We start from the raw sequence: 13,163 nt of genomic DNA, 5'->3' as shown, positions 1-13,163 counted from the left end.
GATTATCAAAAGTCCTGTGAGGGACAGGAAAGTCACTTACACTGTATTTTCAGCCCAAGTTGAGGAACCCTGATAGAGCAAGCACATTTTGTTTGGTCATGTTACGTGCTCCTTACTAGACAGGCATAAAGGTTGAAATTGGATAATTGATTGCAGAGCATTTTCTGGGGGCCCGTCACGGGTTACCTGTGGCTATAGCTAGCAGGGAGTTCGGACTTTCTTCAGGCCTCCTGTTGTGTTGAATATTTTCTGTAACCTTCTGGTGACTGTAGTGTAGTTAGCTTGGAGTTAGTGGGGGTTTATTTTTCTTTTTTTATCTAGTGGTTTAGATCAGTGGTTCTCACACGTGGCTGCACATTGAATTTCCCAGGGAGCTTTAAAAAAGTGTTGCCTGGGTTCCACCCCCAGATTTTTCTTTAATTGGTCTAGGATGTGGCATCAGAAGTTTTGTAACTCCGCAGGTGGTTATAATGCACAGCTAGGATTGAAATCCACTGGTCTAGGTGTTCCAGAAGCTCTGCAGAGGTACAGGAATGAGGATGATTCATTTAGCTAGATGAAATTTTCATTTAGCCACAAAACATTTATTGAGCACTTGAGATCAAGATGACCAAGGAAGCTACCTTGTTAAGGCTAGTGTATCTCATTTCTTTGGTTTCCAGTTTTCATCTTAAAACCTTGGTTCTGGAAAAGAGATGCTAGGTAGTTGTTTCAGCTCCAGCTCTGCTTTCTGGAGTCCTCTCCAAGGGCTGGGAGCAGCTTGGGTGACAGGGGAGCCCCCGGGTCAGGAGGAAGGTGAATATGAAGTGAGGTGAACAGTGGGCAAAACGGCATGGTCCCCATGTCCCTGGCCACAGGGACTGGGCGGTGGCAACAGCCAGAAGGATCATTCAGACCCGGGCTATTTCTACTGAGCTGCGGGGGTAAGCCCACAGTATAGAAATAAGGGAACACTAAACTGGATCTCCTTTGTAATCTGTTTTCCTTCAGTTTGAAACCTGGCTGGAGGGCCTCCATTAGCCCACTCAGTGCCTTTCTGCTAATTGTGCCAGTTAGAAACAGGGGATGGTTGCCACGCTGGGCTTGGCCAGCAGTCAAGGGCTTTGCGTGTATCAGACAAAGACACCCCCTTTTCCTGCCCAGGGGACAGAGTTTGCTCCAGCTCAGCCCCAGGGCCCTCAGTCGGTGCACAGCCTGGCCAGCGATCCGCAGGATGACCCTGCCTGCACAGCCCTCTTCACCAGCACGGGGAGTTGGTGTCCTGTTTTGTGATGTGCCAGCTGAACACGGTCTTGAGGCCGTTTACCAGGAGCGATGATTTGTTTTATACACTTTCAAAACAGAAAACATCTGTTCTGGCCAGGGAGGGATTGAATAATTGCATAGTGGCTTTCCTAGTCACAATTCAAGTACTGCTGGGCGCACTTGTCTCCACCGCCCCGCAGCTCACTCACTTCCACGGTGGCCCGACCCCACCAGGCTTCGTTGACAAACACAAATGGAACGAGGTCAGTTCTTTGTATCAAGTTTGAAATTGACATTTTTTTCAGGGGCTGAATTCAGTCTTAAAACCACAGTTCTGGGGGATATAATTCAGGCCTCCCCGTTTTAATTTCCTGAAACCAGTTCCAGAATAGCAAAGCCAGCTAGATTAGTCTTTGCCAAATGAGTTTCCCAAAGGCACAGTTTTGCTGGGAACGAGGGAGACTCGAATGAGACTGGAGGCCACTGCTCATGCTGGGCGGTGCTTGTGCTCGGGTGGGGCCGTGGTGTGGCCGCTGCTCCAGTGGTCCCTTCCCGATGCGGGGCTTTTTCCTGAAGGGGCCTCAGTTCATTTTGGCCGGGCACAGGTCGTGGCTCTTCCACCCTGCCCAGGTCCCCGCGACCTGCTGGGCGCTCACTGCCTTCTGAAAGGAGGAGCCCCCCTCCTTTGTGGGTGAACCGCTGTTGGTATTTTTATGGGGGTTTGCAGTCCCTTCGCTCTGCTCACTTCTCTCACACTTGCTGGTACCCCACCAGGTCTGTGGGCCAGGGCTGCTTGTCTCTACCTACTCCTGGTGTGCTGTTTGGGGATGCAGTCTGTCATTTAGTTTTGTTCTAAATGTTGTCTGTGAGGTTTGGTTGTGCTAGCCTAATTGCTCTGTGTTTGGAGATTGAGAAGATGAAAAAAATCACTCCTTCACTGCCATTTTTGCTACTCCATTTGCTTTTGTTTGTTAAGCAGAGTTAAAATAGGACTTTTGGTGGGTATATTAGTTGGCCAGGGCTGTTGTAACAAAGTACTACAAACTGGGTGACTTAAAACTGCAGAAACGCGTTCTCTTCCAGTTTTGGAGGCTAGAGTCTGAAAACAGAGTATCATCAGGGCCACACTCACTCCCTCTAAGGGCTCTAGGGGAGAGTCCTTGCTTGCCTCTTCCAGCTTCTGGTGGCTCCACGTGTTCTTGGCTTGTAGCCATTATCTCACCAGTCTTTGTCTTCCTCCCTCCCCTCCCCTCCCCTCCCCTCCCCTCCCCTCCCCTCCCCTCCCCCTCCCCTCCCCTCCCCTCCCCTCCCCTCCCCTCCCCCTCCCCTCCCCTCCCCTCCCCTTCCCTCCCCTCCCCTCCCCTTCCCTCCCCTCCCCTCCCCTTCCCTCCCCTCCCCTTCCCTCCCCTCCCCTCTCCCCTCCCCTCCCCTCTCCCCTCCCCTCCCCCCCTCCTCCTCCCTGGGTCTTCCAGGCTTCAGTCTCTAATAAGGACTTAACTGGAATTAGGACCCACCTGGAGGCTCCAGGATGATCCATCGCTAGATCCTTAAATTAACTACATCTGCAAAAACCCTTTTCCAAATCAGGTCGCACTCCCAAGTTCTGGGGATTAGGGTGTGGACATATCTTTTGGGGGTCACTATTCCACCCACGACAGTTGGAGTGGATGAAATCATCTGCTATGTAAGTGGCAATTTACATTTTTTAAAATGTCTGCATAGGCCAGAATAAGACACATGTGCTGCCCAGTTTGGCCTCTGAACCCAGTTTGTGGCCTTCGTTCTTATTGTGCACTGGAAGGTGTTGGGAGCATAGTTCCAAATGTCATTGGAGATAGACTCTTGCGTAGATTGTGGAAATCCTTCCAGTCTGTTTTGGCACTCCTTAGTTTCTGGAAGGAATTCTAGTGTAATTTTCTTGTGAAACCACACTGTGGTCAGCTGTGGATCTTGTTTTTTTTTTCTTTTGCCCTCGGTTCAGGTCACAGGGATGCTTTGTTTTGACGCTTTGCAGCCCCTGCTCTTTTCCTTTGTGTGGAAAAAGCACCAGCCTGTGGTGGGCTCCTGAGAATACAGAGTAATTCCTTTTGTCTCATCTTGCTTCTTTATCTTACCCTTCTCAAGGAGTGAGTACTTTTGCAGGTACAACTAGATAAGAATAAATTGCATTTTGTTTTTATCTAAATATCATAATGATGGATGTTCTTGAAGATTGTGGCTTCAAGTGAACCTACAGAGGTTAACGCAATTTCTATAACCTTGACCTCAGTCCTTGACCTGAGCTCCACTTGGGTAGCAGGTAGTGGGATGGGAGATGGGGTCACAGTGCCTAGCAGCTTGTACCATACTGAAGTGTTGTTCAGTTTCTACCAGTTAGAGATAGGTTACTGAGTGGCGCCATTTATTTTTTCCAATAATAAAAGCAAGCCATCCTTATTGTAGAAAACCTGGAACACAAAGCCAAAAGTTTTGAAGTTTTTTATGATACCCATCAACAGTGGATGGAATTCTTTTTCTAGTACTCTGTATTCTCATTAACTTACTTAAGCTAAAGTGGAATGTCTTTTATTGTGTTTGTATTTCTGGTTTCTGGCTAGCCTGAATATTTTGTTAGACTATTTCTAGTTTCCTGAATATCTGTCTGCATTTTTGGCACAGCTGTTTTGTGGTTGGTGTTGCCATTCTTATTTTGTTCCCTGGTAATCTGAAGCCTCTCCTTATAGGGTTCAGAACGTTGTAGCTCATGACAAAGGGGATAAGCGACGCTGGCAGCTCTGTTCAGGTTTTCTTAAAAGTTCATTCATCAAACTGTGCCTCACTGGCTTTGCTTCTGAATGTTTCATTCTGACCATCTTGCCTTCTCCCCCTGTTCTCCAGCTGATGGTGAGACCATTCTGAAAGGCCTCCAGTCCATTTTCCAGGAGCAGGGGATGATGGAGTCGGTGCACACCTGGCAGGACCATGGCTATTTAGCGACCTACGTAAACAAAAACGGCAGGTGAGGCGGCCTTGAGTGCTCCTATTCAGGTCTGAGCACTTCAGCAGTGTGTGTGTGTGTGTGTGTGTGTGTGTGTGTGTGTGTGTGTGTGTGTGTGTGTGTGTGTGTGTGTAGGGGTGGGGATGTGTGTTTGTATGTGTGGGTGGATGTATGTGTAAAGGGTGGCCTCACTTCTGGTTAATGACCCCTTTGTGTGTGGTCCTGGTCCTCAGTCACCTTTTTTCTTGGTCTCCATTTTCTCCCCCTTGCAACTTTTCCTCTTTATTTCCGGTTTTAATCCGGTGAGGTTTGACTCTACCTTTCGGCATTCTCTGTGTTCCTAGGTTCTCTGGTGGGGGATTCTTTGCTAGAACCACCTAGCTGGTTAAGAGGTGGCATTTCTCTCTCCTTCCTTTACCCCTGGCCCCTCTCCTTTATGTGACTGGTGGTGGTGGTGGGTGGGGATGGTCAGCTCGTGCAGGTGCAGATGAGTTTGTGGTGTCCTGGGCCTGAACTTGATTTTGAGGCCATTTAAGGGCTGAAGGTGAAAATTAACTAGTTGTATTTTTTTTTAATATTTATTTTATTTATTTGGCTGCATCGGGTCTTAGTTGTGGCACGCAGGATCTTCGTTGCGGCACGCGGGATCTTCTGTTGCAGCACAGGCTCTCTAGTTGTGCTGCGCAGGCTCTAGAGCGCAAGGGCTTAGTTGCTTCGCAGCGTGTGGGATCTTAGTTCCCCGAACAGGGATTGAACCTATGTCCCCTGCATTGGAAGGCGGATTCTTAACCACTGACCACCAGGGAACTCCCACAGTTGTATTAATTTTTTTAATCTAAGCGCACTGCCCGTATTCTCCAAACAGAATTCTTCATCTTATTTAGTGTCATTCAAACGTTTCTTTAACCACACCTTATAGTAAGAAGTGATTTTATATCAGATGTGCACATACACATCTGCATGTATACAAATATACATGTCTAATTGAAAGAAAAGTTTCTTCAGATAATTCTTACACATGTGTAATACACTCTTTATTTTTATTCCATAAAAAAGCTGGTCAGATACACTAAATTAGAGGTTAAAGCTTTTCCTGTAAGGAGCTACATAAGGTCCCTGTCACATACTCCCTCTTTTTTCTTAAGCAACTCTTTAAAAATGTAAAAAAACATACTTAATCTGCAGGCTTTACAAAACATGCCGCGGGCTGGATCTGGCTTGCAGGCCCCGAGCTCAGTGAATTTAGCCACCACCTGCTTGCAGTCAGAAAAACACGGCTCTGGGGACTTCCCTGGTGGCGCAGTGGTGAAGAATCTGCCTGCCAGTGCAGGGGACACGGGTTCGAGCCCTGGTCCGGAAAGGTCCCACATGCCGCAGAGCAACTAAGCCCATGTGCCACAGCTACTGAGCCTGCGCTCTAGAGCCCACGAGCCACAACTACTGAGCCCGTGTGCCACAGCTACTGAAGCCCGCACGCCTAGAGCCCGTGCTCCACAACAAGAGAAGCCACTGTAATGAGAAGCCTGCGCACCGCAACGAAGAGTAGCCCCTGCTCGCCACAACTAGAGAAAGCCCGTGCACAGCAACGAAGACCCAACGCAGCCAAAAATAAATAAATAAATAAATTTATTCAAACAAACGAAAGAAATACCACGGCTCTGTTTTGAACTCTGAGGGTAATTGGGAGAACCCAGTTTGCTCTTCACCACCCTCGCTTCCTTTTAAGGAGGAGTCAATCACTGCTGGGGAACCTTCTTAAAAATCAGATGCATAGGACTTGCTGCTGAATCACTTTCTGGACCCAAGAACCTGTTTTGAAAACCTTAGCACTTGGTGGCTCTCTCTAAAATCTTCCCTAAATGATTGGCTTCCCTGCCCCCATGAAGAGGCTCTAATGAGAAAGCAACAGGGACAATTATGTAATATAGGGAAAAAAGAGCAGTGGTTTTGCCTTTTAACTGGGTTGGTGTCTTTTTTCTTTTGAGTGCCGTGATACAATTCCTAACCTTAAAATTATGCTTTCCTCTGTAGCTTTGCCAATTTGAGAATTTACCCGCATGGATTGGTGTTGCTGGACCTTCAGAGTTACGACGGTGATGCACAAGGCAAAGAAGTTGACAGTGTCAGTTTTCCACTTTTATTTACTCAAGTATTTGAGGATCACAAAAACTGCTCAGTTTAATGATAAAATTATTTTCACCTATTTGCTGAGTTTCACTTATTTTTTTTCAATAAAATTTCTATTTTATCTTAAATATTCACTTAATTTTAAACTTGCCTCCCTTCAAGTAAGTGATTTTAGAAGAAAAATAGTTGTTCCTCAGTAGTTTTTAGGAACCTGGCTGTCATCTTTCCCTTGACTGCTTGAGTACTGAGTTATGATTTTACTGTTGCACTGGAGGGAATGTAAACCTTTATCCAGGATGTTACAGCTGCAATATTCTTGAGGCTTTCCCTTTGCCATTATTTTGTTGGTACTTTAGGCTGAAGCGAGGTCGACACTGTGTTGCGCTAGTGGCGTGTGGAATTGTGCCAGGCCTGCAGGCTGCTGTAGGGGTTAGGGAGGACAGGTGTATCTGGGCATCTGCCAGTATCACAGCTCTGCCAACACAGTCTCAACCTCCTGTTCCACTCAGCTTATTCGATAAGCCCATTTCTTTTCTTTTGATTGCAGCTTTTGAACAAAGTAGAAGAAAGAATGAAAGAATTGAGTCAGGACAGTACTGAGCGGGTGAAGCGGTAAGTCCACTCCTGAATGTTCTTTTATATTTGGTTCATCGATAAAATAATCAGAATGGTGGTGTTATCCCTGAGCAGTGTCTAAGATGTAGAAGAGATCAAAGTCGACTTCTGCTTCTGGCCACTTGGTAGACTGAGGTAGTGGGCCCTTACAACAGAAGACTAACTGTATATGAGAGAAAGAGATGCTAGACAAAGTGGAACAAAGGCAGAAGGGAGTGTACAGTGATTCCAAGGGGCTGGAACTGTGTAACGCAGAGAATCAGGTGGGGCTGGCACCTCGAAGGGGAGCTAGAAAACGCCTCGACCCTGTCCAGTAAAGAGAAAAGATTGTCTTGTCTTTCCTCAGAGTTCTGGGCCCCAGAGTAGAATTAAGCAGTTTTAAGAGATTTATGACAGCATGGGATGATAGAAAATTTGCCTCAGTGCTTTCAGGTAAGATGACATTGATACTGCAAGGTACTAAGAGTTTCAGAGGCCACCCACCTTGAGCAGCCCCTGGTGGGTTCTTTTCAGATGAAAACGAAGACCATTAACCTTTCTTGAGGAGTGCAGCCACTATATGCCACATGTGACTATTTAAAACTAAGTTAATAAAAAAACAGTTCAGTTCCTCAGTCTCGCCTCATGTCTCTAGCTAATGGCTAGTGACTGCCATATTGGACAACGCAGATAAAGAACATTTCTGTGGTGCCAGAAATGTTCTGTTGGACAGAACAGAAGTATTTGTCAGTGGTGTCAGATGTTAAAAGAGCTTTGATAGAAGTAATAGTTTTGACATTTGTTGCGAGGGATAGAGTCTGGTAGGTCCTGGGAATTAATCATGGCTGCACAGCAGGTAATTCTGAGCGGTTCTGCCTTGCCCTGCCTGGGTGGCTCCTTATCAGGCCCTCAAAAGTGGGCTTGTCCCTTGCTCATAAAGGCAAACCCGTAGATGCAGAAACACAGAGAGACTTCGGTAAGGTCGGGGCATCACTGATGGAAGTGACCATCCAGAATACAGACTTCTCCATTTCAGGGCACTTTCCACAAGAGGGAGTCCTTATTGGCTGTTTAAGAACAGTTAAGTACATAATGGCTCATCCTGCTAAATTTGATCAGCCTAGAGGAAAGCCCCAGGGCAGATGTAAGATAACTGGAAAATTGTTTAACCTCCAACATGGACACAAAGCAGGAAACTGCATGTGAAGAGAGCAGGACACAGTGTAGAACTCGGCCACTTGATTGAAATCTGTTGGAGCACCCAGACTTGTTTACCCCACCCAAGTTCAGCTTACGTGTCCTCGGGCCCTTCCCCATCCTTAAAGAACTTGTCCACACCTACAATCTTTTCTGGAATTTCCCTCTTTTCCTGCTTGCAGAATTTTCCTAATCTTTCCTGGCCCATCTGAATTGAACGGGTTCCCACTGTGTCTTTAACTCGGTGATAATGAATTGGCCAACATCAAAATGCCTGATTTTTTTTTTTTAATTGGTCTGGTTTTTATTGGGATTACTTCTAGGAGTGAGCAAATAGATGGAATGCATTTATGGGCTTCCCCACTCATGAGAAGTCTGGTTCCTTTGTGGTTTTGATATGGGAGTTTTTGAAGTGAGAATGCAGTTATACTTCCGATCTTCAGTTCAAAACAGCACAGGCCTTGTTTTTCCTTGTCACTGTTTTTACATCTTTTCATAAAATCAGGGTGGAGGGGGCAGGAAGTTGTTGGGAATACTTTGTTGTAGGCCCTTTGTTTTTGGCCTCAAAAGGACAAGAATGGTGCCACTTTTCTGTCTGGGGAATGACATTGTTAGAGACTGAATCATTAACAAATGACTCAGTAACATCTGAAATGATTACTCCCCTGTGGCCAGTGATTTAAATCTGAATTAAGAAGCCATGGGATTCATTAGAAACTTTATTTTCATATCCTGCTATTCAAAAGAAAAGAAACAGGAAAAACAAGCTTACATCAGTAATGTTTTGTTGAAAAGAAAAATTCTTGCAATTTACACGGTGTACCTGAGGCCCGGGACATATTCTGTCTTTCTCTCTACCATCTATTTTCAACTTTCTGTAGTGAAGGTTGAAAAGAGAGTTATGTAGGGCTCCAGAATATCTCCCAAAGCCCATTTCAGGGAGATGTGCTTCATGTTAGTGAAGCCAAATCCGGCCTCTGTACCCCAACACTGAATTAAATCTTGGAGACAGTTTTGGGTGAAGTAGAAAAGAATAGGTTTATTGCTTTGCCAGACAAAGGGGGCCACAGTGGACTAATGCCGTCAGAACTGCGTGTCCCGACCTGGAGGGGGTAGTGAGGAGTTTTATAGTAATGGTTCAAGGAGAGCGTGATCCACTCGTGGACATTCTTCTGATTGGCTGGTGGGGAGGTAAGTGGGCGTCAGCATCATCAGCCTTCTGGTTGCAACTGGTCTGGGGTCTACGTGCTGGTGGGCAGCATGCAGTTAACTTCTGCCACCTGGTGGGGGCTTCAGTATCTGCAAAACAGCTCAAAGATATTGTTATGTGTGTCCCTTGAGGGGAACCAGGACCGTGCCCCAAGGCTGCACTATTGTTTCCTTTGACTGTTCCTCCCTCTTCTGCACATCCCCTCCCTTCCCTAATTAGCATCTGTTTGAACTGCCCATCGGCACTCAGGGAAGGTCTTGAAGGCTGAATGAAGCCCCGTTTCTTGTAATCAAGAAATGGGGAACACAGAAAGGCTTTTGTGCCCAGGAGCCCCACAGGGTCCTGCTCGGTATGATCAAGGTGATGGCTTCCCCATCCTTAAAGATCCTTGCATCACCTCGGTGCTTTGTGACCACCTAGAGGGGTGGGAGGGAGGGAGATGCAAGAGGGAAGAGCTATGGGAACATGTGTATATGTATAACTGATTCACTTTGTCATAAAGCAGAAACTAACACATCATTGTAAAGCAATTATACTCCAATAAAGATGTTAAAAAGAAAAAGATCCTTGCTTCTTTGCATCTCTTTAAAAACCACTGTGTTGCTGTGGAGGAAAGAGCTCTTACCTGCACCCAAGGCACCACTGACTCAATTGAGAATGGACATTGTTTTCATTGGGTTTGTGCATAGTTCAGTAATTGCCGGTAGCTGGCCAGCTGTCCGACCCGAGGGGTGGGTTTCCTCCCCTGAAAGCCCTTGAGTTGCTATTTGTTACTTTCATCCAGTGTCACAGGTAGCTCATGCTCCCACCTCATGCCACCCACCGCCGATCAGCCAGAGGTGGAAGAGGCTTCCCCCAAGTCCTGTTTGCCTACTCTCGGGGTTTGTCCTGTTTGGGGTGCCACATTTTACAAGAAAAACCTCTGATCTGCCTAATTCCAACAGCTGAGTTTGTTCTCCTGGAAGATGAAGAAGTGGTTAAATTAGGAGGAGTTAGGATTAAATGACAGTTTATGGGAATTTGCTTTGTAAATTCAGTGCTTTTTGCAGATGTTAGTATTTCCTCATAGAAAGCCTTATTAACCTGTAACAGGTTCAGACTGTATTCTTGGAAACAGGTGAGCGGAAGAGCAAAGACTTATCAAAGCGAGTCAGAGGTAGCCCAGCCCAGCATTTTAGGTACCTGTGGCTTGTTTACTGTAAACCCCACTGTACTTGAGAACACAGGACTTGCCCATGGTTGTGTTATGTATGCAGTGAGTTCTCATCTTGTTTGTGTTCCACTTAATTTGCCAAGCCCCCTTTCCAGGTCTGGTTTTCCTTTTCATGTAGTGTCCTCTGCTGTTAGTTTCTAGTACATTCACCCTATCTAAAATACTCAGTATTAACAGAAAGAACTGAATGAGAAAATCATCAGTTTGCAGCTCTTCTCGTAATAATTGGTTCAGGCAAGAATGTTCTACATGCCAAAGCCACTGGTGAAGGTTTGTTGAAAGATCAGGACCTTGACTCAGTTTCACAGGACCGCTCCACACCCTGCTTAGTAATTTCAAAAGGAAAAACGGTACCTTTGCAAGTGTAGGGATCTCGTGGGCATCTGCTTTAACCATGTGGTCACTCTTTGCATCACCAATAATAGGACAGGAACACATCTCGTGCCCCTGATGTGATGCTTGCATGATATGCCAACTTGACTCTATTGAAGAGATCTTCAGGCAAACCCACTTGAGGGATTTCCTGCAGAACACCTGGTCTGGACTTTGCTGTGATGTCAATGTCATGAAACACGGGGAAGAGGTGACGACGCCAACAGACTATTTTCTTTTCTTTTTTTTTTCTCTTTTCTTTTTTAACATCTTTATTGGAGTATAATTGCTTTACAGTGCTGTGTTAGTTCTGCTTTATAACAAAGTGAATCAGTTATACATATACATATATCCCCATATCTCTTCCCTCTTGCGTCTCCCTCCCACCCTCCCTATCCCACCCCTCTCGGTGGTCACAAAGCACCAAGCTGATCTCCCTGTGCTATGAGGCTGCTTCCCACTAGCTATCTATTTTACGTTGGGTAGTGTATATATGTCCATGCCAATCTCTCACTTCATCCGTGTCCTCAAGTCCATTCTCTGTCTGTGTCTATTCCTGCAACGGACTATTTTCGATTAAATGAGGGTAAAAAAGGGAAACAGCAAAATACAGTATATGATTCTTCATTCAAAAGTAGAATAGCTCTGAAGGAGATAATTGGCAGTTGGGGATACTTGAACATGGGTTCCTTACTAGGTGCTGGTATTCCATCCATGTGGACTTCAATGGATGTGGTAGTGACAAAGCAGCTATGTAGGCAGTCTTAACAGATTCCTGCTGGAGTATTTGGGGGTGAAGGATGATGTTTGCAGTGGCCATTTTCTCCTTCAACATTTTTTAGGGAAAATTTAAAGTATGCCAGAAAGGTTTTTTAAAAAGTAAATTCTTAATGTACAACAGTGTTGAAATTTGGTAGTGGCCACGTTTGTATAAACCTCAAAGCGCAAGTTTTAGATTGGTTGTGTACTATTTAGGCGTCTGCCTGGGGTCATGTGGCCCCTGCACATGCTTGTTCCCAGGTCCTCTTTTAAGGCAGCCTCACCTAAGCAGCCTTTCTTTTAAGACTCATTCCTGTTTTCCTTTTTTTCCAGATTACCACCCATAGTTCGAGGAGGGGCCATTGACAGATACTGGCCCACTGCAGATGGCCGCCTGGTTGAGTACGACATAGATGAAGTGGTGTATGATGAAGACTCACCTTACCAGAACATTAAAATTTTACACTCAAAACAATTTGGAAATATTCTCATCCTCAGTGGGGATGTTAGTAAGTATTCCATCCCTACCCCAATCGCATGACAAAGTGACAATGTATTAGATTGTGTTTTCCTGACACATACCACCGTTGTGGATTTGTCCAGATTTGTCCATGGCCCTGCTGGGTTGTTTTTTTTTTTTTTGAGATGAGTATTTGCATTGGATTAACCTGTGGCTTGTCTGGGCTTTCATGTTTTATAGTAGAGCCATGAAAATTTTGTCTTGTTACTCTTTTTTCCTTAGTTTTCTTAGTGATTAGTATTTAGATTGTATTTCAAAAGAAAATGTAATTGCCTTTTTAAAAAAAATTTTTTATTGAAGTATAGTTGATTTACAGTGTTGTTAGTTTCAGGTGTACAGTAGAGTGATTCAGTTATACATATGTATATGAATATATATTATTTATATTCTCTCCCATTATAGGTTATTACAAGATATTGAGTAGAGTTCCCTGTGCTATACAGTAGGTCCTTGGCTATACAGTAGGTCCTTGTTGGTTATCTATTTTATGTTGCTTATTTTTAAAGAAGTCTTTTAGATGGGAAATTCCAAACCAAAGTAGACAAAACAGTAAGATGAACCGACATATACTCACCCTTGAGTGCCAACGATTATAAACTCCTGGCCAATCTTGTTTCCCCTGAACTCCGGTCTACTTTTCTCCCTCTCATATTCTTTTTTTTTTTTTTTTTACATCTTTATTGGAGTATAATTGCTTTACAATGGTGTGTTAGTTTCTGCTTTATAACAAAGGGAATCAGTTATAAATATACATATGTTCCCATATCTCTTCCCTCTTGCGGCTCCCTCCCTCCCTCCCACCCTCCCTATCCCACCCCTCCAGGCGGTCACAAAGCACCGAGAGCTGATCTCCCTGAGCTGATCTCCCTGTGCTATGCGGCTGCTTCCCACTAGCTATCTACCTTACGTTTGGTAGTGTATATATATGTCTGTGACAAAGTGAGAGAGA

General features: G+C 45.1%; 1 protein-coding gene across 1 annotated transcript in view; it reads left to right on the top strand.

Annotated features, from left to right (window-relative positions):
• SMS (spermine synthase) overlaps positions 1-13,163 on the top strand; it is a 50,493-nt gene that overhangs the window by 13,127 nt on the left and 24,203 nt on the right. Inside the window, exons 2-5 of the mRNA XM_060138061.1 lie at positions 4,123-4,243; positions 6,254-6,344; positions 6,897-6,961; positions 12,028-12,203. Coding sequence (XP_059994044.1) covers positions 4,123-4,243; positions 6,254-6,344; positions 6,897-6,961; positions 12,028-12,203 — 453 coding nt within the window. The remainder of the gene's footprint in view (positions 1-4,122; positions 4,244-6,253; positions 6,345-6,896; positions 6,962-12,027; positions 12,204-13,163) is intronic.

The sequence above is a fragment of the Lagenorhynchus albirostris genome, chromosome X, assembly GCF_949774975.1.
Source record: "Lagenorhynchus albirostris chromosome X, mLagAlb1.1, whole genome shotgun sequence".
In the NCBI taxonomy this organism is placed as follows: Eukaryota; Metazoa; Chordata; class Mammalia; order Artiodactyla; family Delphinidae; genus Lagenorhynchus; species Lagenorhynchus albirostris.
This window is presented reverse-complemented; position numbering and strand designations above follow the sequence as displayed.